Consider the following 24,792-nt stretch of genomic DNA (forward strand, 5'->3'; position numbering starts at 1 on the left):
GATCGTGTCCAGCGCTCTGTGCTCAGAAACTAACACGAGTACGAAGGAGTATGACACAAAGGATACACATTCTCTTTGACTCTGCCACATCTTGTCTTCAGTGATCAGTTTCACACAGATGGATTAAGGGCTGCTCGGTTTCATGATGGCAAGCGAATTCACTGAGTCAGTTCGTGTACTTTGTCGAGGGTTTGGTTGCCTTATGCGCCGTACACCCAGTAGGTGTCCTTGTTACTATTGTCCTTGTTTGATACTTCGAAAATACTGTAGCTACTGGCAAACCTTATGTATGATATCTGATGATATATGGGTGTATATACTCATACCTTTCACAGTGGATATCTTTCTGTTTTTTTTTTCTTACTTTGTCTATATCTGTACATTTCTTGAATATAGTTATCACTGAAGTATTGTTAGAGGAATGGGATGGCGGATGTGAATGGTTTAGTATTGTCTATCTGACGTGCACACCAGCGTGTAACCTGGTGTAGCTGTACTACCTACCGCAAACGTATTATGAACTCTGATTTTTTTTGTTTTTCTTCTCTTCCACATTTCGTTTTCCCTTTTGGCTTCAGTGTCAGCGATGATGTTCCCGAGCCCATGAAGGCATTGTTCGTCCAACGGGTGTATGGCAAACATGAGAATCAGTACTGTAGACATGTACAATATTTGACAGGTCGATGGAGGGCCCAGCTCTCTCTCTCTCTCTCTCTCTCTCTCTCTCTCTCTCTCTCTCTCTCTCTCTCTCTCTCTCTCTCTCTCTCTCTCTCTCTCGGGGCTGGTCGATGAATGGGTACCCAGCTTATGTTGGTTGTTTGTGTGTGTGTGTGTGTGTGTGTGTGTGTGTGTGTGTGTGTGTGTGCAGACACACAGGAAAATCGACATGACACTTTTATAGCAGGTTCCGAGACGAGGCAACTAGAGTATAAAACTCTCTCCCTTTATCACAAAAATAATAATCACAAAAAAGTTGAGTGATTTACTGATATCACGGCTCTCTGTTTCCCCAGCAAGACACAACAAGCTCAGTCTTCTCCTCAAACACATATTTCTAGCGTACGGAACGACGGGATAATAGTCTACATAAATGACCTCCGGTTCCATATGTGGCCTCAAGCCACTAAGACAAGATGTCTACTTCCTCAAAAAAAAAACTCTTAGACCCATAGTCTTTCCTGTTCCACTCTCTTCTTTTCTTTCTCCTTTCTTCATTCAAAACCTGGCCTCGATAAGGACTTCATTCACTTTCACTGGAGCCTTTTTGAAGGAAAAAGGGTATAAATATAGGATCTAAGATTTTGAGGATCTAAATAATGTTTGTCGTAGGGAGAGTGAGTTGACCTTATTTTTCTGATTGTTGGTTTCTATGAAGTCGTTCGAGCATTGACATTAGTCGTCCACTTGTGTAGACCCGTACACGAGCCCCGATTTTTCAGTAGGACCATGAATTTCTCTCGGTGGACGAGAGGCGCTGCAAGTCAATCTTAGCTGACGCGGAAAATCGAAGGGCTGGTTATAGTTTCTACGGGAATCTGTGAGGTTAGGGAACCACGACTTTCTCGTAGGAGGACGTGCGAGATCGAGTCTAGCATCCTTAGTGACGCATAAGATGGTTCTTCCTCGTCCTCCTCCTCCTCCTCCTTTTTTTGAAGGTCTTCCCCACAAAAACAACCCACATCACCAACCTTGCTCCTCAGCTATGCCGACGCTTCGTTGCAACGCTGTGTACGTCTGGTCGGGAATATAATTCACTTCACAAAGACCATTCCCAAACAATTTATGCCGGAGGGATATTACTGTAGGAACAAGAGAAAGCTCCTCCGAGCTGCTGTTACATGAGCCATAACTCCTGACGGGTCAATATTGTCCAGCGGCAGTCGCCAGCCTCTCTACACCTGACGTTACGCAGGTCCCTGGTCTCTCAGGTCACCAGGTCACCGCGTCCAGTGCCAGTGGTTGCCGGACACCTCCACATCTGCTGCAATCTATCAGGTCCTGCCCTCACTCGTCACCAGGTCCATCTGCTCCCAGGCCCCTCCAGTCGCGCTGTTACCCGAGCCCTGGCCTCACAGGTCGCTAGTCGCCACTAGGCCCTCCACACCAACTACTATTACCCGTGAGACCTGGACCCTCAAGGATCAATTAACCTCTGCACAGTAACCCCCCAAACCGATGTCTCAACCCTACGTAATTCAAGCAGTATAATTGTGCGACGTACATATTCTATTATTGCTTACATAACAAAGAACTGTCCTATCTTATTTCCTCTGTAAATCAAACCATACAGATGTCCTCTGTCTCTTCCATGATTCCCTCGATGTAGATATGCACCAAACCTCTCCTTATGATGGTACTAACACAACAGGAGTCTGTCATGACAATTAGTGAGTTGTTAGTCCTTCTCTCCCTCTCCCTCCCTCCCTCTCCTCCTCTCCCTCCCTCTCCTTCTCTCTCTCTCTCTCTCCATCCCTCACCCAGAATTAAACCCTTTTCAGTCTCACTTCGTCGGATAACATCTTGCTCTTATGTCCCCGCCTGATTCCGAGGAAATATCTGGAGTATGTTTCATATACGAGTTCTGAAGGAACCGTGTGTTTTTGGTCATTGTGATATACACATATCACGTATATCAGTGTTCTAAAATATGAAGTTAGTGGTCATTATTACGATCAGAAATACGCCTGTCTTTACCCTCGTAACTTCTGATATCGGAGTTTTTTGTTAATATCCACTCACGATTGATAGATAAACAACTTCACACTTTTGAGTACTTAAAGGTTTGAGAGAAGTGTATCTCTCAAAATCTGCCACTTGATGGCCCTACAGATGGTCCCTTTTTTTGCCCATTTTCTCTAATAATTCATTATCAGAACAACATCCTGTTTATATCTACTTTACCAATATTGCATCGTTATCAGTACAGTATCTACCACAAACCCTAGTGTTGACCTGAGACTTAGTCATACAGCAAGCAGACGGTAGCACACGGGCCTATCTACTTTATCTCTGAACATGCACCTGTTGTTTGTTTATCATCATTATCTTTACTGTTATCATTACCATGATAATTACTCTAATGACAATTAGTATTCTTTTCATTATCATTATTATCATCACTGTTATCATCATTATCTTTATTGATTATCATTATTATCATTTATGACCATCATTACTAATCATCATTATCTTTATCATTATTATCATTATCATGTACGCGTGCACGACTGTAATCTCGCCATCTACAGCAAATAAAAGAAATGTCCACTCTCACCGCTGGACCCCAATTTCCCTCCCTCGTCTACTTAGGGGATCCTCTCTCCCTCCTCTCTCTCTCTCTCTCTCTCTCTCTCTCTCTCTCTCTCTCTCTCTCTCTCTCTCTCTCTGCTCACCTCAATAACCGGACCCAAAACTCAAAGGCTTCCCGACTTGATGGGGAAATTTCTTCCACCATAACTGGAGTACCTACCATCATAGTTTGGGTCTAAGATGAATGCTTGCCCTGTGGCTCAAGTGTCCCAAGTAAGGAAATAAAATCTATTCTTGCTTAATACTCTCAAAATCCTTGACGTCTGAGGCTATGTGATCTGGTCAAATATCGTGGGATGATTTGAGCGTATATCTCAAAGACGTTTCAACCGAATGAATCGCATTTCTAGTATGGCTGGTGTCATAGTCATACTAGAATCATTCTAAGTCACTTATTACTATCCTAGTCCAAAAGGTCCTCATCACCTTCCCCTTTCCTTCTAAGTCATCCAATATCATCTTAATCTAAAAGGCCCTCATCACCTTCCCTTTCAAGTCATCCAATATTATCTTAATCTAAAAGCCCCTCATCACCTTCCCTTTCCTTCTAAGTCATCCAATATCATCTTAATCTAAAAGCCCCTCATCACCTTCCCCTTCCTTTTAAGTCACCCATTACTATCTTAATCCAAAAGGTCCTCTTCACCTTCCTCTTCCTTCTGAGTCACCCATTACTATCTTAATCCAAGGGGTCTTCATCACCTCCCCTTCCTTCTAAGTCACCCAATATCATCTTAATCCAAAAGGTCCTCATCACCTTCCCCTTCCTTCTAAGTCACCCATTACTATCTTAATCCAAAGGGTCTTCATCACCTTCCCCTTCCTTCTAAGTCACCTATTATCATCTCAGTGCAAAAGGTCTTCATCACCTTCCCTTTCCCTAACAGCCTCCTTTGGCTGCTCAGTTCCCCCAGCCATCTCAGTCCTCCCAGAGCGCTTCGCTTGCTTCCCCGCAGGTGGCTCACATCTCTCAGTTGCCTGCAGCACCTCAGCTCCATCATCACCCTCAGGCACACACACTCCCAGAGTAGGTCATCTCTCTCGGATTCTTTCAAGCAATCTTGTTACCATTCAACCTGCCTGACTCTGAGCTATCTCCTTCCATGTTTTCTAGTTTGTCTTCCTCACCTATGTGAAGTTTACTGATTTGATTTACTCGGTCACCTGGTTGTTCCTCTCTCCTTCTTTGTTGCTTGCATCAGATTCTGCCATCACTTCAGTTTTCTCTTTCCTGTTTTTCATTTCAGGATCCACCTCTCCCTTATTAGATCTCATTTTTTCATCACCTCACCTCCTTCAGTTACCAGTTTCTTTATTCCAGGTAATCTGTATCAATTTCCTCCTCTCCTTTCTGCATCTCCCTTTCTAGTTCTTTTTCAAATTGTGTATCTCACCTTCTCTCCCCCTTACGTCATCTTTGTTTGCCCTTCTTATCTCCGTTTTTCATCATCTACCTCATTCATCGTAATTCCCCTTCTCTATACATATCAAGTATCTTACATATGCACCTGCTTCCTTACCCACCCAACCCCTACCTGGTTATCTACTTACATTTCTATCGATCTGGATGCCTATCTACTCTTCATAACAATATCCACCATTCACCCTCGGTCATCCAGTCCTGGAGGTGGCCGAGTGTAAGCTCTGACTTCGGCCCAGCGATCTTACCTCCTCTATGCTGAACGTCCAAGCATGGGTCTTGTATTCTATTTCCACATCATCCACATCTCCGACAACTCCGACAGGTGTCTTGATTTCCTTCGTTATGTCACCCGTTTCATCCATTCCTCCTGATTATTCGACTTCCTCTTATCCCTCAAAATTCTTTACTCCATTTATCTAAACTTATGCTCGTCATAGGCAAGGGATTAGTATCCCTTGTGACTGAGGACTAAGGACACGACGCATGTATCTCCCGCGTGTCGTAAAAAGTTGACTAAGAGGAGAGGAAGCAGGGGACTGGGATCTTCTCCTCCTGTATTATCACTTTCCAAAAGTAGGAAGAGAATACGAAACGAAGCAAGTGTTTGTCCCTGATGGCTCAGCCATCTCTTCCTCACGCAACCTCGTAGAATGAGAGAAAAAGAGGACGAGTGGGTATTAAACCAACAATGATGAGTATCTCTTCTTGTTAATGTACCTCACACATGAATATCATATACATGACATTTCAGAGACGGTGTTTATGACACCAGTGTGTCGCAAGACACACGCACATACAACCCCAACCTCGTCACGAAGTCAGCAGTGACGAGCTGTGCAGTGACGAGCCTATTGCACTGCAGTGATGGAACTGCCGGGCTCACATCTGAGAAATACAAGACATATAGTCATAATGTTATTCATACTGTTTAGCTGTTGCATCATTCATTGAAAATATCTCATAGTTATTCACGATACTCTAGTGTGGATTCATCTTCAGAAATGTGATGTAATGTAGAACCCACCTTCACCAGCAATGGCCTCGGGTGATCAATGCATTCAGGTAACGAGCCCTTACGATCTCTCCGTGGACAGGGAGGAACATACACGAAACTTTGTAGAACTCCGTCGTATTTGCTGGCGCCTTTTGAATTCATTTTAATAAGGTCGCCTGTGGGATTACATTGTAGCAGACGGTATTATCGCTACCTGGAAAGCAACGAGAGACGGAGACCTTCTTCCATGGCACTAGATAAGAGTATTGAATTTATTGTCTTTACACAATCAGAACAAGGAGACGCTATCGAAGTCATAAGGAGAGAATGTAATGTACAGAGAATGGTATAGACGACCGTAAATGTTCTACATCCTCGGGAGAGGGGGAGGGGGAAAAAAATTGGGTTCTCAGTCGTGGAGCAAATAAGGTTAAAGCCACTCAGGGTGAAGCAGGTAGACGGAGGTTACGGTGGGAGTAGCGTGCGTCAAGAAGTCTCCCGATCTGGTTTGACCTCCAGGTTGAGGAGAGAACCTCACTAGCAGGGCTTACCTCACAAGGGTTCCTCGTTGCCATGACGTCTGCTGGAGTTCAGTCGCGGAGCCGCTCCACACCAGCCGATCACCCTAAACTGTTATTCCTATATCGCAACCTTCCCTCAGTCGTCACCGAGACTGCTGCTGCTGCTGCTGCTGCTGCAATACTGGCACATATCCCTCGCTCTCCCAACACCTCCCTCCCTCACCTGTCACCTTTAGCACCATTACCGGCATTACTTACTCTTACGTTAGCAGTCACCTGGCAATGCTTGGCAAGGAACACCACCTAAGTGGAGGGCGTGAGAGAAACGCAGCGTCTAGCAGTGCTGGGTATGAGAACCGAATGTTTTCCCTGTGAACAGTTTTGGAGACAAAAATGGCTCGGAAAATGTGTTTGAAATATTGTACCAGTCCTCGCTGAGACCCCTCTGGGTTTCTTGCCTTGCCAGAAGATCCTGACACCGGCTACAATGTTGTTTGTTCGCCTTCAGAGTTGTTTGTTCCTTGTATGATTGCTCACGCGCTGGAGAACGGTGTTTTCTGGAAGTGCTCGAGGCCTTCTGACACGCTGCCTCAGAATAGGTGACCACATACTTCGCCTGTTTAGGTATGGCTGTGAGCGCGGCTATGGTTGCCAAACAGTGTCGCACTCTGTCCCAACATCAAACTCGAACCTGTGCTGTTCTTCTTGTTTTTTCTCAATTCCAGCTACCAGGATAGAGAAAAATCATATAAGGATATATACCTTACAGCTCGGGTATCCCTTCTAATCATTTCTTTCCCCCTTCTGATTGTCTATCACAATTTATCAGTCATGAATAAAGTCTTAGAAACTATTTTCTTTTAAGTGCCAGTCTTGATACATCATAGTCGCGTGATATCACACACGTGAGGTAATTGGTCAGCTTCGTTTCAGTCTCTTTCAGAGCTGAAGCGTTCCTATCCATCTCACGTAAGGCAAAAACGACTGAAAACATATTCTCTTTGTTTTCCCTTCACTGTGTCAGCAGTGAAAAGACCGTCAGGTGTGCCGGACGCGACCGTGTCACTGGGAGGCACAGTGCAGCAAGGACGACAGACTCGCCTCACAAGGGGTTCCTTGTATGACACACACACACACCTCCTCAGTCACCTGCAGCTTTCAGCCATAACTGAGACATCTACTCCGGGAATATGTATATATATATATATATATATATATATATATATATATATATATACTGGAAAGGATCACAATTTTGTGCGTGATTAAGATATTCCTATGAGTCGACGGGGAAAATGAAACACGATAAGTTCATTTTCCCCGTGGACTCATAGGAATATATATACATATATATATATATATATATATATATATATATATATATATATATATATATATATATATATATATATATATATATATATATATGTATTTGTCAGTTGTTGTTTTTAATCCTAGTCGCCAAAGAAGACGTTTTCTGAGCAACGACTGTTGTCCATTTGAGATGCCTTGTTAGCGTTGTTAGCGCGATCGTACCATTCACAGGTTTGGTCTACACATCCAGAGACTTACGGCGTTTTGATAAGAGTTTCGCATTTTCCTCAGCGAAGCACCTTTGCGTCGGGGAAATTCTACTGCGAATCAAAGCAAACCCATTCAGGTCACTAAAAGGATAAAAAAAAGAAAGGGTCGTATTCAGTATGAGATCCAAGGGTCGTGAACTGCGAGGGATCGTATTGGTTCAGACAGAGTCGTGCGAGGTGTGGTCGTCCCAAGAGCTAAAAGGGGTGGATAGTACATGTAAATACAAACTGGCTGGGATATGATGGTCCCAAGACTACCACAACTACACTCTATAGGATCGAACCCCCTACGCCACTTCGTAAGTGTTATCCAACCCCACCACACTCACTCCCACTCAACACGTCCTCCTCCACCACTACTATTACTTCATGAGCCGTATCTATAACGATACGATGGAGTTCATGCAAAATTATTAACTCTGTACGTCATGAACTCAGAGTCAAATACAGTTTTGTTTTTTTTTTTGGCGGATACAAAACTCAATAATAAATATTCAAATCATTCTGATGTTCAACTAATACATTCACTGAATTATTTTGGCGCGTGATTTCTTTTTTAGTGTAACAAACACGTCGTGTTGGCCTTGTGACACATGTTGGGACGAGGACATACTGTGTTACTAAATCGAATGGTTTGATATGTGTTTTTCGTGTGAGTGTTGGAATGTGTGTGTGTTGTGTGTGCATGTGTGTCTATGCATATGTACCTCTGTGTGTGTGTGTATGTGTGTGTGTGTATGTGTAATTTCCTATATGTTGGTCACTGTTTGTACAGTACAGGAAGGAGGGAGGTCCCTCCCTCCCTCCCTCTATCCCTTCATTAGCAAGTTACCCTCCCCCTCCCCCCCCCCCCCCCCCCCACCTTAACTAGCGAATTGCCCTCCCTCCATTCAGTGGCGTGTTGCCTTCCCTCTGCTTCCCTTTGCTGGCGAGTTATCACCCTTCCTCCCTTCCTCCCTCCACCGCAAGTCAACATAAGATATTGGCACAACACCTTCACTTTAGACGCTGTCGTGGGAGCTCTGCCAGTGAAAACATGGAATGTAGCGGAGGACCCAGGCAGAGGAGAGAGAACTCCCGCCAACCAGTGTTAAAGCCACACGTTCTTTTGTCGAGTCAACAACTAACTAAACCAACACGTCTTCATTCTCTGAGACCAGATGCTGAGGTGAGGAAGAAATCATCCTTACGGACGCTCGTGGTTTACATCTGTGTGTATGTGTGTGTGTGTGTGTGTGTGGGCGACGCACGCTAAAGTTCCCAGTGTACTCTGTCGCCGTGGGTGTTACAGTGCGTTATCAGACATCACCAGGGTGTCACCAGGCGTCAGGATCCGTCACTTGGTGTCCCCAGCCATCATCACTGACAGTCATTACCTCTCGCGTGACACGTTACCCACAACCTCCCATCTCTAAATGGTTCAGAGAGGAGCACCCTACGTCACATAGTTGTAGCCACAGCGCGGCGATCATAAAAAGAAAAGAAAAAAACATTGTCATGTGGGCTCCACAACGTACGTCACAGCACCCGTCACGCTCGCGTTACAGCCCCGTGTCACAACCACCCATCGCGGCCGCTCGTCACAACACTACGAGAAAATTAAGTGCAAGTCCCTCACGCCACCTGATGAGTTTTATTGCTGGGTAAACAATGTTTGTATCAGGGAGGCGGGGTGAGGGGGTCGCCACCTGCCTCCTCCTCCTCCTCCAACCCCACCTCGACTGATGGACAAATATCGTTTAATATTTCTCCCGCGAGACCAGGCTTGTGGGAAGGGTGAAGGGAAGGAAGGGGCAGAAGGCTGAAAGAGTTGGCGTAGGGGGAGAGAAGCGAAGCAATGAAAAGGGAGTTTAAGGGGAGGGCTGGAGTGAGACGCAGGGATGGTGGAGGGTTGCGTGTGGGGGGGCTGGAGCGCTGGAGAACAACAGGGTTGTGGAAAGTGTGAGTGGTCCAGGTGATTTGTCATAGGAAGTTCAGGGCTGTTGCAGTTTTGGTGTGTGTGTGTGTGTGTGTGTGTGTGTGTGTGTGTGTGTGTGTGTAAATAACAATCGTATGTTCTGTTATCATGATTCGGTCGTATATCTATAAATGTGAATGATGTTTGATCACTACAGATCAATCTAACAACGAACGTCCACCTGAGTGAACCTTGGACGACAGACAGTAAGGCAATCTGTGACGCGATTTTCTTCCTTGGAATCTTACCTTCACGATAAAGTTTTTGTCGAGTCATTAACAGAGGAAACTCTGGCTAGCGAGACTTGAGTCGCGAATGTGAGGCCTGTCCCTCTAACTCTTCTGATTTCTTCTGAATTTAAAGATTTTTCTACTTACGTCCATAGATATACCTTTCCCACTTTAATAAGAAAATTTATATATAGCTATCTAGGGACACATAACTTTGCATTTACTGAAATATTGCTGAAGTTCATTTAATTTTTGATTCTTTTTGAAATAAAGTCCCACTGAGAACTGAAAGATGTCAGTATCAGCTTCTTGAACCTGGTTACACACCCGTTGATGTGGTGCCTGACCCTCACATGTTGGGAGAGGGATCAAGCAATCATATCCAACTGTCTTGCTTCGGTATTGTCCCATCGTGTTCAAGGGTTGTACCATCGTGCTCAAGGGTTATACCATCGTGTTCAAGGGTCGTACCATCGTGCTCAAGGGTCGTACCATCGTGTTCAAGGGTCGTACCATCGTGCTCAAGGGTCGTACCATCTTGTTCAAGGGTCGTACCATTGTACTCAAGGATTATACCATCGTGTTTAAGGGTCGTACCATCATACTCAAGGGTTGTACCATTGTACTCAAGGGTCGTACCATCGTGCTCAAGGGTTTAAGGTATCAAATTCTCATTTGAATTTATGTTAGAATTCACTGAGTAAACGCACAAGCTATGCTTCAGGTCGAACCAGGAGACCAACACTAGGTTTTGTCTCTTGCAAGTGGATGGAGCACTACCTCCACCTCCCGGCCTCCTGCAGGTGGATGGAGCGCTACCTCCACTTCCCGATCTCATGCAGGTGGATGCAACACTACCTCCACCTCCCGGTCTCCTGCAGGTGGATGGAGCGCTACCTCTACCTCCCGATCTCATGCAGGTGGATGGAGCACTACCTCCACCTCCCGGTCTCCTGCAGGTGGATGCAGCACCACCTCCACCTCCCTGGTGGACGTCCTGGGCCACAAACTCCTTTACCTTCCGAGTTCCCGTCTGTTGCATCTTCCCCCCCCGCCGCCCAGTATTGACCAGATACGCAGCAGCCTTCAAGCTACGACGATGAATAAGAAATATCAATACATTAATTCCACCAATAAAAGCAGGCAAGGGCGATCAACACGGGGTGATTTCGGCTGCACACTCAGTGGTTTTACGGTGGTTACTGAAACTGTGATGAGGCTTTAGCTGTGGATACGGTGGTGTGTGTGTGTGCCTCCATGAGCTTGCCTGCAGAGGATGGCTTCATCAACTCTAAGAAAAGCATCATTTCAGTCCTGTTTTCTGTAAATATTGTTGGTAAGCGCAAGAAGTGCAGGATCTAACCCCATTACCGCGGGTGTTCGGGACAATGGCATGGGGGTTTCCTCGACCATTATCGGCCACTGTTGCAAACACTGGTGCCAAGAGGAGGCTGGGTTGTATCTCGCCCAGAGACCTTTATGCCAGCACCATCACAAAGGACTGTGTATGGATGAACAGAATTAGATTAGTCTCCGCGCGCTCGCACACACACACACACACACACACAAACACACACAGACACACACACACACACACATTACTTTCATCACTTTCCATGTAGCTGTTGAAGGAGAAAGAATAGTCGATAAATGATCACAAATTTATCTTTCCACTAAAAGACGAAGGTTCATGCTTACATAAAACACATTATGGAGAGAGGATTTAATCCCATAAGTAACTTCAACCCTTGCACTGTATTCCACAGTGATAAATTCAGTGATCTTATGATTCTAGCTTTTGTTTTTTACTTTCCTCACAATCTGTGAGCGAAATACAGTGTATCATCGATATGTTTTGTCTGTGATATCATAAGTGGAGAATTTAATAAGTTTACTTATAATCCTTTGGTGAAATACAGCGTCTGATTCACGTGTTAGACAATCAAGTGAACCTACATAGGTTTCGGAGGAGATCAGCTGATTGATTTCACTTAAGTAATGCTACTGTGATTTTACAAGTGTGATACTTGTTGAATTTACTTAAATCTTGATGGTGAATTGTGTGGCTCCATCAACATGATGGGTTCTCAAGAGATTCTACAAATGATTTTGTGAGAAGAGTCTTAGTTTAGTTTACTTATAATCGTGCTTATTCTTTTTATAAGTATCTATATACTTGTATGACTGAGCCATGTAACACATACTTTCGTGTCCGAAATGATTCATTTCATGACAGATTACATTTCTAAAATCTTCACTCGTCTCTGGACTCCTTCAGTCGTTAGATCATACTTGATGTAGGTGCTGTGAGGTGATTATCTCTCGCTATTTCCACATTTCCTTTGTTTTCCTCGCCCCTCACTCAGCAAGGTGTTTCCAGAATACTCAAACAGACACACACTGTAGTCAGACGCCCGATTTTTCGGCCCGAGGGTAAAAAAAAAAAGAAAGAAAATGGACACAAAACATCTCTGTGAAAACGTAGGCCCCCAGCAACCTAACTAGGGTTGTGTGAAGGTGCGGAAAGATTGAGAGAGAGAGAGAGAGAGAGAGAGAGAGAGAGAGAGAGAGAGAGAGAGAGAGAGAGAGAGAGAGAGAGAGAGAGAGAGAGAGAGAGAGAGAGAACAGACAGACAGACAGACAGAAATATATCTATATACATAAGACATTCTCTTAGTCTTGCAGATGTGACATTTATCCTCTCTCGCTACGTCTGGCCACGCCACCAAAGCCAGCCTCTGATTGGTGTGTTGCTGCCTGGACCCACTTCATGTTTGTCTGGAGGAAAATGCGAAAAAAAAGAAGAGAAAGGATAGGTCGAGCCAGCAAGCCAGCATTCCTGTACCACGGAAGTATGATGACGGCGTGTGGCAAGTGACTGTCGACCAGATGGAACAGCCAGCTTTGAACGCCACCGAGCCAGTTTAACAGCTTCGCCAGAAATCCTGCCTAGAAAGCTTTTTTTTTTCCTTTTTTTTTCATTTTTTAGCGGAAAAAAAAAGGGAATGATCTGTCTCTTATATTACTTCAGAAATAATGATGGCAATCGAAGACTGGAAGCAAGTTTTGGAAATGTTTGATACGTTGAATATAATGAGAAAGCATTTTCATGGGATTTGATATAGTTCTTGTTAGTGCGACACACACACACACACACACACACACACACATCGCTGTGAATGTATGAGAAACAGTTGTGGCCCAGCAACATCCAGCACTGTTAGATTAGTTTCTCGCATGTTGCGTTGACCATTATGGGCGCTGCAGTTTGCTGCAGTTTCCCGTCACTTCCTCAAAGTGGAGGCAATTTACTTCCGTCGATGGAGGCGCACCTTGTCCTTCTTCGTTCTGATGACTTAAAATATATTTCTCTCTCTTTTACCATTTCGAAGATCATATTATCGTTCTCATAAATCTCACGATTTTTCTTTTTCTATTTCAGCGTCTGAAAAGTTACTGACTCCTCCAACTCGAAAAGGATTTTGAAAAAAAAATTTTATGAAGAAGAGTTCTTGACTTTACAAACGTAGAGGTAGTAGGAGAGATCGAAGAAGGTGATGGTTGGAAGAAGTCCGCGAAAAGTGTGAAGAATGGGATGAAAGAGAAGAGGTGAGGGGACAGTAGACAAACAAAGGAGGATCGAAGCATTTAGGGGCACATAGAGAGGTCGAGGCATCGGAAACTGTCATTCCATTCTTGGTGGTGTTAGTTAATGATCATGATGATATATCCTATGTCTATCCTGATGGCGCTGGTCAACAAAATACGAGCCGGGAGTCCGTAATCCCCTTTAGCCATAAAATCTGTCACCACGAAAATACACGAAGGGTTTTAAGGAAGACAATAGTCGTATTTCCAGGAGAGGTCGTATCACGCTTGTGTACTTCATCACAATGGAAGTCGTCCCTCAAACCAGGTTCTCGGTGGGGAGCTGAAGATGAGAGAGTTTTGTGACGCTTGGTTACGGAGGAGCTATGGTGGGGAGAGAGGAGGAGATGGGGAACATCCTGGGAAGGAGAGATGGGGGACATTAGGAAAACAGCGAACCCAGGAGTATGTAGGGTAGGAAAGAGGAAAGGAGGATATCTGATCGCCAGACAAAGGGGTGGGAGGTGATGGTAAGGGACGAGAGATAAAGTCGCTGAGGAGGCGAAGGAAAAGAGAGGGACGTTCAAAAGCTGGGAGGGAACAGGAGTTAATGAGGGAGAGGTGGAGAGAGGAGGGAGAGTGTGTTCAAGGAAAACACTGGGGGTAGTAGTAGTGGGAGGAGGAGAGAATCTCAGGGAGAAAGAGAGAGGGACACAAGAATAGATAGATAGAGATTAGATCAGAGAATGAGATAGAGGAATGGCCTGGGGAAGTGTGAGGAGGGGCACGGCACACAAGGAGGAGTGAAGGAAACATGAATCCAAACAGATGAAGGTGATAGTGGAGGAGGCGAGGAACTAACAACACAGGAGCTAAATCTTCAGTTCAGAAAAGAGTAGCAGACACAAACCCCCCACCACTAACCACCTCATCACCACAAGAACACGTCACAAACAACTAACCACATCAGACATACCATTGATATGCAACTAACCACACGAACAACGGTGGAACTGTGCAAATCATCAGCCACAAAATTAATCACAACATGTATATATATATATATATATATATATATATATATATATATATATATATATATATATATATATATATATATATCCCAGGAAGATTTGATTTTTTATGTTGGTTGACGAAACAATGCTCCAATTGTGGATGTATAAGCTGGCAACCATTAGCCAAAATACGCCAGATTAGCCTGGGGTTAGGGAGGGAAAAGTGTGGTATTCTCTCAATTAAAACCTGACGCTGGCATCAGCTGAACAATTTTGTGCCTCAACCAGAGCATTCTCGTTCTGGGATCAGAGATATGTAATGTTTCCCTACAATGGGGAAGCCGTAGTTCTTCGCCTCTTGGGATCCTGCAGTCGCAAACACACACACACACACACACAAACGCACCTATATACATATATATATGTAGAGAGAGAGAGAGAGAGAGAGAGAGAGAGAGAGAGAGAGAGAGAGAGAGAGAGAGACTATTACTCCATTGTCTTAAAATCATTTTCGACCTCACACAATAAATTTCGGAGCATCAGAATACTTCCGTCTTCACCATAAATCCCCACATCACTGATGTCCTCATTTTCGACAGGAGTGACTCTCGACGAGTCATCTGTCTTCACCACCTCCCGCTGAAGGATCGTTTTCTCTCTGCTTGTGTAAACTTCTGTAATGATAATGCATCATCCCTCGCCCGTGGCACGGAGGGGGGTTTTTAGTCCCTCTGAGCTCGGAGGCTTGAAGAGGCATGCACGAACCAGGAAGGCTAGGAGGAGGAGGAGGATGGCACGTTTGTGTGGTTCGTCGATTGAGTTTGCCTCGACCACAACCCGAAGAGTATGGTTCGCTTTTCAGGAAGCCTCGCTCTTGTTCTTCATGTCTGTCTCCTTACGAGGACCTGGGAACAGCACAGCTCCTGAGCTACGGAAGGCAGGGTTAAGGTGTCGATGTTTGGGGAGAGGGCGTGCCTCCGTATGTTCTTAGATCGTTTTGTGTAAGGTTCTCTCAAGGAGGTGGGGCGCTTCGATCGTGGTGTGGGAAGAGGCGATTCTACCAGAAGAAGCAGTCTGGTGGAGGCGGGGGACTTACACTGGAGTGTGGAGGGAAATGCGTTCGTGTTTACTCCATATTATTCATCTCTGTGGGACATTATGGCTCTGGGTGTTCTGAGCTCATGCGAAACCATCGTGAACTTCAGTAAATATGAAGGGGAAACTGCTCCTTCCTGAAGCTTCGTAGGGGAGGAGGAAGGGATGAAAATTTCCCCTACAGGAGGATCCCCTGCTGAGGTTCGAGGCACAGACGAGGGTGTTACGTGTTATGGACCGTTTCTCAGTCTCGGTCACGAATGAACGAAGTCATAGCAGTGATGAGTTGTCATGCCTCTGTTGTTTGTCATTGGTAGTGAGCTATCTCTCTCTCTCTTTCCTCATGAATGTGAATTCTGTGTCGGTTGGAAACGAAACTCATGACAAAATATGTTAATGAACGAATAGAAATTAAAATGCAGGCACTAAACTATCTCTTTTATCATAATATGTATAAGATAATATTGTTAATCTTACTTTGCTTTCATTGAAATGTTAATTTATTTCCTTTTTAGAAATTAATTTCATTTTTCGTCTCGTATTCTCTTTACATTCAAGTACAAGCTTTTCAAAGCGTTTAGAAAAAAAAAATTGCTGCAACAGAACACAACGGCCTCACAAATAACCTCAGCCGTGGAGGATTCAAGAGGAAGCTATTATTATACCTGCCCACAACATAACAACGAGACAAAACACGCCAGAACTCGCCAGTCCGGCTAAACTCATAGCCGGACTAGCGCATTCCCTGAAAATTATATTCAACTAAATGTAATCATATACATTTCCTAGAATAAAAAAGTATAAATTACACGCATTAAATAATTTCATTTCATAATGTAATACTACCAACACAGGGTTTAGACACTGCTGGAGGTAAATTGTAGATGTCAGGGAGAAGGTAATTCAATTGTGTATCATTTTGATATTGTTCCTTGTTGTTAATTCTAACGTGCAGTGTTTGCGTTGCAGACTGTGCGGATGAGGTCGGTGGGTCAATGCCTTGGGACGTGATGCTCCTCTGTCCTGAACACTCACTTCCCTCACAACAACAACCACAGACAGAGTTTCTGTCCCAGTTACAACTGGCGTTCAAACAACGGCCACTATCATCCACACGAACTCAATCTCGACACAACCTTCTCAACCAACGACAACCCTTGACTAGTCCAAAGACAACACCACAACCACAACATCGACAGTATCTTCCCCACAACACCGTCAAGCCTACAACACCACCACAGCCACCACCACAGCAAGCAAACCCTCATCCACAACAGCAGCAGCCATGGCCACAGCCAAACATCATAAGGTAAGTTCACCTTTGATTTATAACAGGTATCATGCACCACTGGAGGCTATGTACGACTCCGGGTCCCGAAAGATGAAGAAAACGGACACTCGAGGGAAAGACTGGATGGACTTCCTCCCTCCTCACCACATCCTCTCACCAGACTACATACAGCATTAGGACTTGATAATCACGAGGGGTTTAGCTCATGTATCACTGAGCTGTAAAAGTGGGCAAACGTATTTTTACCATCAAGTGCTGCCAGTTGCAAATAGTAAAAATTAAAGGTATGTGATTGAAGGATTTCACTGGTAGTTGCGCAGAAATGATTGGTTCGCTGGTGGTATAATATGCAAGAAATAGATACATGCCTTTAGTAAATAGTTATATGTACCATTACGTTGTATTGGTTCCTGTAATCATTATTACGACTATTGTCATCAATACAATCAAGAGTATCATAAATATCATTATCTTTATCTTTATCACTTACGATGTCCATTGCCCTCAATTCACCCTCATTACTATCCTGATGATCGCCTCACTCATTATCATCCTCACCTTCTCCACTATCACTGTCTCAACCATGGCTAATCCTCGCCTCTCTCACTGTCGTCACATTCACACACTCATCATCGTTATGATCCTAGTCATCAATACGACCAGGCGCTGTCACTATTACTATCACTATCCCCGTCATCATGATCACTACATCTACTATCACCCATCGTGAGGGCTTCTGTTCACAACATAGTGAGCGCCTCGGTCTGGCCCTGATACTTGCCTTCCCTCTTCTTCCTCCCTACCAACACCAGTCAGTTAAGACAGCATCACGCGCGCTAAAAATGCCAACAACACATTCTCCTTCCCCTCCACTTCACCTGGTGTCTTTAGACCAAGAATCACAGTGAGAAAATAAGAGTTACGATGCTCCAAAGAAACCCCCAAGTCCCTGAAGGCAACCGCAGTCCAAGAGTGTCTGGTCAATATGCACGAATATTTGTACTACCTGAATTTTCGCTATGTACACACGCGATACGCTTATACTCAGAGTGGCTGTGCTTGTTTGCGTCTGTTGCATAGACGTATACATAGACTATACACATTCATATACATGTTGGATGTATATTAGCGTCAGTACAACCCTTCCGCCGGAAAGGAATTTGACTAGCTATTCGTCAAGGGTACAAAAATCCGGAGGTTGCCCAGTCAAGTTTTTCACAGGACTTTGATTGCCATTGATTTTCCTCGGCCAGCGGAATGTAGTGGCTTAAAAACGCCCATGATGGGGAAGTTGATTGCCTGGGCAGGTCAGCAGCCAAATAATTGATTCCAACCGTTCGTTATAATTTGTTGTTATTGTTTAATATTTGGCTCAGTTGTTTCATTTCATGTCCCGCTGCAGATCGGCTGACTCATCATTGTTTGGTTTGGTTCAAGTGTTTCGTTTTTGTGTTCACTCCAGATGGTCGGCAAGGCTCACTCACTCCTCCTCGTTGCTCAGGAACATCTATCTCCAACACAGGAACCTGACAGTTGGAATTAGAAGGAACAACAAGAACGTATTCGCTTACGAGGTAGCGCTGTTCTTGAAACACGTCAACACCCACATCTACAGGAGCCTCCTCTTCCCAGGAAATGATAGAAACGAAAGATGAAAACAAAAGATGCTCAAGAGTGAGGAGATATCATCACCCTGTATCAGTAGAGTATTAATGATAACGGTAAATAAACACGGCCTAATGTTTATCAGATACGACTGGAACTCTTCCTCTCCATTAGCGACGTCTGTTGGAGAAGGACCAGGAACATAATGTCCTCCTTTCACTCAACCCGTTGATGTTCACTCACCCGCTGCTCTTAGTGGCTTGGACGGCAGTTCTGTGCCTTGGTGTCAGGCAGTCTCTATCCTGCCCAAGGAAGCACCACCACCAGGGTCAAAATCGTTCGCTACACAACCTCAGTCCACCTCTTAGTGTTATAACGTAGAGCTATGTTTTCTCCCCCCACGTTCGCCCCTTCAAGCAGAATGAGCTGTCAATCTTGTCCTGCCTGAGATCCCCTTCCTTCCATGGTGCTGTGTATTCAAGGACGGGTTTTTAAACCTAAAGGACTGTGAACGGAGCGTTGTTGAATCATACTTGTTAAACCTGTCATGTGTGTATGGTAATGATACAAACTCGTTGCCCCTTTTGGCGTGCATGTGATGATAATGGCGTGTGTGTGTTTCTACATCCATTTCTCTTTACACAGATACAGAACAGCGATGGTAGGACACCATCTTTGCCGTCTGTATCTTGGGTGACACATTGCTGAGCTGTGGCGTAGCACATGGCCTCAAGTATGAGATGTCATCAGCTCTCATCCACACCCGTGAGCCACACCCGTCAGCCGCAGGCCGCAGCTGCAACCATCAGCTACATCCGTCAGCCGCACGCATCGGCCGCAGCCGTCGGCCGCACGCGTCTCCCCGCATAATTACCCGGTCGACTTTCATGTTTATATAGGGAGTAAATTGACCTCGCCTGACCCACCGTCACGTTACCGGCCCTGCCTCGCCTCGCTCCGCACCACTCCGTCAACCCTGCCCCACCCTGCATCAGGTCATTGGTCCACACTCGCTTTCTCGCTCCTCCACCACCTCCGCCTCACCCTGTACCACCTCCACACCAGCTCTAACCCTGTACCACCTCCACACCAGCCCTGCCTCACCGTGTACCACCGACCCCACCAGTCCTGAATCTCCTTGGAGTCGACTCTTCTCATAAGTAAAGCTCCTCAACGCTTTTTCCACTTTCTCCTCTTTTCTTCTTATTTCCCCTCATGATGAACGATGGACCCTTTCTCTTCTCTCTTTTCCTTCCTCTATCCCTCTCCAATCTCCGGTTCTCTTTCTTGTTCTTATCCATGGACTGCGCCAGCTTCCATCGTTTCACACCTTACAGAGCAAGCTTCTAAGTGTTCCTCTTCCTTCTACACTTTTCTCCTTAAGTTGAGGATCAACTTGAGGCACTTTACTCAAGCGTCCCTCCACAGTCCTCACCCTCCTGAAGCACTTCCTCAAGCGTCTCTCCACAGTCCTCACCCTCCTGAAGCACTTCCTCAAGCGTCCCTCCAAAGTCCTCACCCTTCTGAGGCACTTCCTCAAGCGTCCCTCCACAGTCCTCACCCTCCTGAAGCACTTCCTCAAGCGTCCCTCCAAAGTCCTCACCTTCCTGAAGCACTTCCTCAAGCGTCTCTCCACAGTCCTCACCCTCCTGAAGTACTTCCTTAAGCGTCCCTCCACAGTCCTCTCACACCGCTCCTGGAACAAGACCTTCAGAGAAATCTGATCATCAGGGTATCGGGACAAAACACGAGTCATTTGTATTCATATGTCGGAGGGACGACTTGAACCAACTTTTCTTGCCGGTGGGACGAACTGATGGCCCAGGCGATGTTTACTGCATGCTGCTACTTTCCCTGTTCCTGCTACTGTTACTGGTGCCACTGCTGTTGCATAGCGTCGCTGCTACTGCTACTTTCCCTGCTCCTGCTGCTGTTACTGGTGCCACTGCTGTTGCATAGCGTCGCTGCTACTGCTGCTGCTACTTTCTCTGCCCCTGCTGCTGTTACTGGTGCCACTGCTGTTGCATAGCGTCGCTGCTGCTGCTGCTGCTACTTTCCCTGCTCCTGCTGCTGCTACTGGTGTTGATAGCTTCGCTGCTACTGCTGCTGCTCCTCTCTGGTATGAATACTGTTCCTGTATCTGATATTGTTGGTGTTGTGGTCGCTACAGTTGCTGCTGCCTGACGTGCTGTTGTTGGTGCTGGTTCTGCCGTTGTTGCTTTTGCTGCCAGCCGATTCTGGTGTTGCTTTTGATGAGGTTACTGCTTCTCCTGCTGCTGCTGCAACTGCTGTTGTTCCACCTGTGTCAGGTGCGGTTGGTGATTCGTTTGCTGTTACTACTACTTATTCACCAGCTGCTGTACTAAGATACGTGTCTTCGGAAATATCGCACACGTTAGAAAACAATGGAAATTATCATGATTTCCTTATGTACATCTCGAGCAATGAATAAAAATGCAGGGATGTGATGGTGTGCGTTTCTCCTATTATCTCTATGAGAGATGTTATGGTCCTGGTACGTAAACTGCTTAGTAGAATATACTTTACCTACTGAAGGACCAAGTTCACTCAGTCCCTCTGTCTTGCGTGACCAATTCCCTCATTCATCCTAGAGATAGCTGAGGTTACGGAGTGTAAACTCCTTGATAAGCATATCCCTTCATCCCTCATTTTGCTGTATATTGATTCGTTGAATGTCCATCGGTTACCATCAACCTCAAAGGCATGACTTTTCCTGTTTGATCGATCATTACGTCAAAGGTGTTTTTTTATTTCATACATCATCCATATATTTAACTCTGTTGACAGAACGGTTTCATTCACACAAGCCCTTGCTACGATGATCTTTCTCCCTACCCTCACGCAGACTGTAAGAGAACATTTGTGTACCGCGGTTGAATAGGATCCAGTAGTATCTAGCCGAGTTGCTTCGATCTATAAGGGAGTTTCGCCACAACTGGCCATCAGTCCACTTCCAAAGCCTCGCCATTGCTCACTATCCTCCCATCCCAGTAGTTTTACCATACTTCACCATCCGTCCGCTCCAGTACCCTCACCATACTTCACTATCCATATTTGTGCCATTATCTCTCTTCACCCCGATCTCTCTCCAATATTGTCTCTTTCCCAGCTCCCTATTTTGTTTTTCCCTTCAACCGGGAGTAAATACAGAACCACAGTTTTACCTGGGACTCTCAGTATTCATCAGATCTTCAAAATATTTCTTCAGTCACCCATGTATTTTTGCCCACGAAATTAAAAACTTATATACTCTTCCTCCTCCTTTATTATTCAACGTTAATTAGGTCTTTAGAATATTGCTCCCCCAATCTTTCATATGTTTTCAGTACCTTACGATTTAACCACTCCCATTTAGATCATATATTTTCTTATCCTTCCTCAATATTTTAGGTCAACACTGTATCATAGATCTACTTACAATCTACTGTATACACAGTTTTATATCCTTATTCACCATCATTTGAACTTAAGATCACTCCCATTTTTCTTCGGAATAAAGAAGCGTTGTGATATTTCAGAATACTTCGCTCAGGGTTAACAATGGAAGGACACATCCATTGTCGGTCACACAAAATCATTCTACTTCAGATTTCTTGTTGACTCTTAAGGAATGAAAGGAAACATACCTGTAATATTAATCATAAGGAAACAGGTGCCTCAGAGATATGCCTTATACAAATGTTTATACAAATCAAACCCCCTGTTAAAAAGGATCTTAAAGCAAAACCCATTGTCTAAACCTCCCCCTCTCTTATGTAGTTCCCTCCTGTAAAATCACTCATGGAATCCCCTCCTCCTCTACTACAACTACTCATGGCATCCCATCCTACGAAATCCCATTACGTCAGGGCGTTCATGGAATCCTATCCTATACTACTGCATGACCATTGTTTCCCTTATACATCCGTTCGTGTAATCCCCTTTCCTGTAAAGCTTCTTAAGTAATCTCACCTCGAAATGTAGAACTGAGAATACCCGCGAGGATGACCCACCCACGCATGCAATCCGAAGAGCGGCAAGCGTAACGTCATTAAAACTTGAGCATGTGATCCCGTATGAGAGAAACACTCATGTAATCCCCCCTTCCCATCCACTGTAAATCCACCCTCGCCAGATGCAAGGGGATTCATAAGGGTAGTGTTATCACAAACATTTCAAGACAAATGTCGCTTTTTCGAAAGATGATGATGATGGTCCTTTTACCTTAGTCTTAAGATGAGATAGGGAGGCAAAGTCATCCCAACCTGACAGACAACAACACGATCAAAACACTGTGAACTTGTTTCTTAATTGCGTTATCGTACATCAGCCAATATAGCTGCAAGTGTTGCTCATTCACTGTGTATTAGTTAACGTTAGACCTTGGGTAAATGGTTCTTTTGGCACAGTTAATTCCTCACCAATACACGATGGATGACGAAGCCATGAATGGTACAAATACAAAGCTTATTTGTTCTTCCAGCATTAATAATATGCAGGTAATTTCTTTTTTGTTTGTTTGTTTGTTTTGCTTTTTAATCCCAAAACTGTTTGTTTACGTACTGTGTGCAAGGTTTTTTCCTTTAGATGATTTCCTGATGCGCGTTATTTACCAAAAAAAAAAAAATTCTTAAGGAAAAAATTGGAATTCTCAGTTTTAATGGTAAAGCAGATCGACTTACTCCACCTAGTGTAAAAAGAAGACTTCTATAAAGATCATCAAATACATATTATCATTTCATTCGACATATTTATTTCCCCCTCAGTTCAAATTTCAGTGTGGAAACTGTTATAGTGTGTGTGTGTGTGTGTGTGTGTGTGTGTGTGTGTGTGTGTGTGTGTGTCTGTATGTATGTATGTATGTATGTATGTGTGTATTTGTCTGTGTGTGTGTGTGTGTCTGTATGTATGTATGTATGTGTGTATCTGTCTGTGTGTGTGTGTGTGTGTGTGTGTGTGTGTGTGTGTGTGTGTGTGTGTCTGTGTGTGTGTGTGTGTGATTATTACTGAGGACGATGCCTGCCTCGCCTCTCAGCCACATCCTGTGGATACAGTCACTAAAGCTGATGAGATTTTCAGTAAAGTTACGATTATTTTCACTCTCTGACAGCGCTGGCAAGCTTAAATGGATACATAGGTTTTGCAACTTCATTGCATGCGTGAGTTGGCAACTTGAAGGGGGAGGGGTGGCAATTTGATTGCATTCATTGGTTAACAACTTCAAGGGGCGAATAGACTGGCAATTTGATTGCATACATCGATTAACAACTTGAAGGGGTGAATAGACTGGCAATTTGATTGCATACATCGATTAACAACTTGAAGGGGTGAATAGACTGGCAATTTGATTGCATACATCGATTAACAACTTGAAGGGGTGAATAGACTGGCAATTTGGTTGCATACATCGATTAACAACTTGAAGGGGTGAATAGACTGGCAATTTGATTGCCTGTGTTTGGGAACTTGACTGGATACGTTGACTGGCAACAGCACCTTCACCACCAAGTCACTGGGGCCGAGCCAGCCAGCACCTCCTAGTGCCTCACCTTCCTCATAAGTCTCTCTCTCTCTCTCTCTCTCTCTCTCTCTCTCTCTCTCTCTCTCTCTCTCTCTCTCTCTCTCTCTCTCTCTCTTTTTTTTCTAACCCTCCCACTGGCCCATCCATCTCACTGGCACGAGTCGACAGTACTCCAATATCTTCCACCACACCATTAGTAGCCATCATGGCCTGACACTCCCCCACGTCCACACAAACCCGAGCGTGGGTCTACCCACACACACACACACACACACACACACAACATACACACATACACACATACACGCACACTCCGCCCAGTCTGACGTGCGCACACCGTGGGTCTGCCCCTCCCACACACACACACGCACTCCACCAGCCCATAATAACTCTGTCCAGTCTGAGCCCGAGGTGAGATGAAGTCGATCTCTGGATTTATATTCCAATAGACAAGTTAGTGGTGGTGGTGGTGGCGAGAACAGCATCGGATGCTGAGGTTTGGTGGTTGGGAACAGCATCGGATACTGAGGGCTGGTGGTTGGGAACAGCATTGGATACTGAGGGTTGGTGGGTGGGAACAGCATTGGATACTGAGGGTTGGTGGGTGGGAACAGCATTGGATCCTGAGGTTATACAGTAACCCTCTTGAGCAGAGATGA

General features: G+C 44.8%; 1 protein-coding gene across 1 annotated transcript in view; it reads left to right on the forward strand.

Annotated features, from left to right (window-relative positions):
• The window catches only part of LOC139756633 (cell adhesion molecule Dscam2-like), a 246,692-nt gene that overhangs the window by 168,560 nt on the left and 53,340 nt on the right, over positions 1-24,792 (forward strand). Inside the window, exon 4 of the mRNA XM_071676304.1 lies at positions 16,686-17,025. Coding sequence (XP_071532405.1) covers positions 16,686-17,025 — 340 coding nt within the window. The remainder of the gene's footprint in view (positions 1-16,685; positions 17,026-24,792) is intronic.

This window comes from Panulirus ornatus, chromosome 22 (genome assembly GCF_036320965.1).
Source record: "Panulirus ornatus isolate Po-2019 chromosome 22, ASM3632096v1, whole genome shotgun sequence".
In the NCBI taxonomy this organism is placed as follows: Eukaryota; Metazoa; Arthropoda; class Malacostraca; order Decapoda; family Palinuridae; genus Panulirus; species Panulirus ornatus.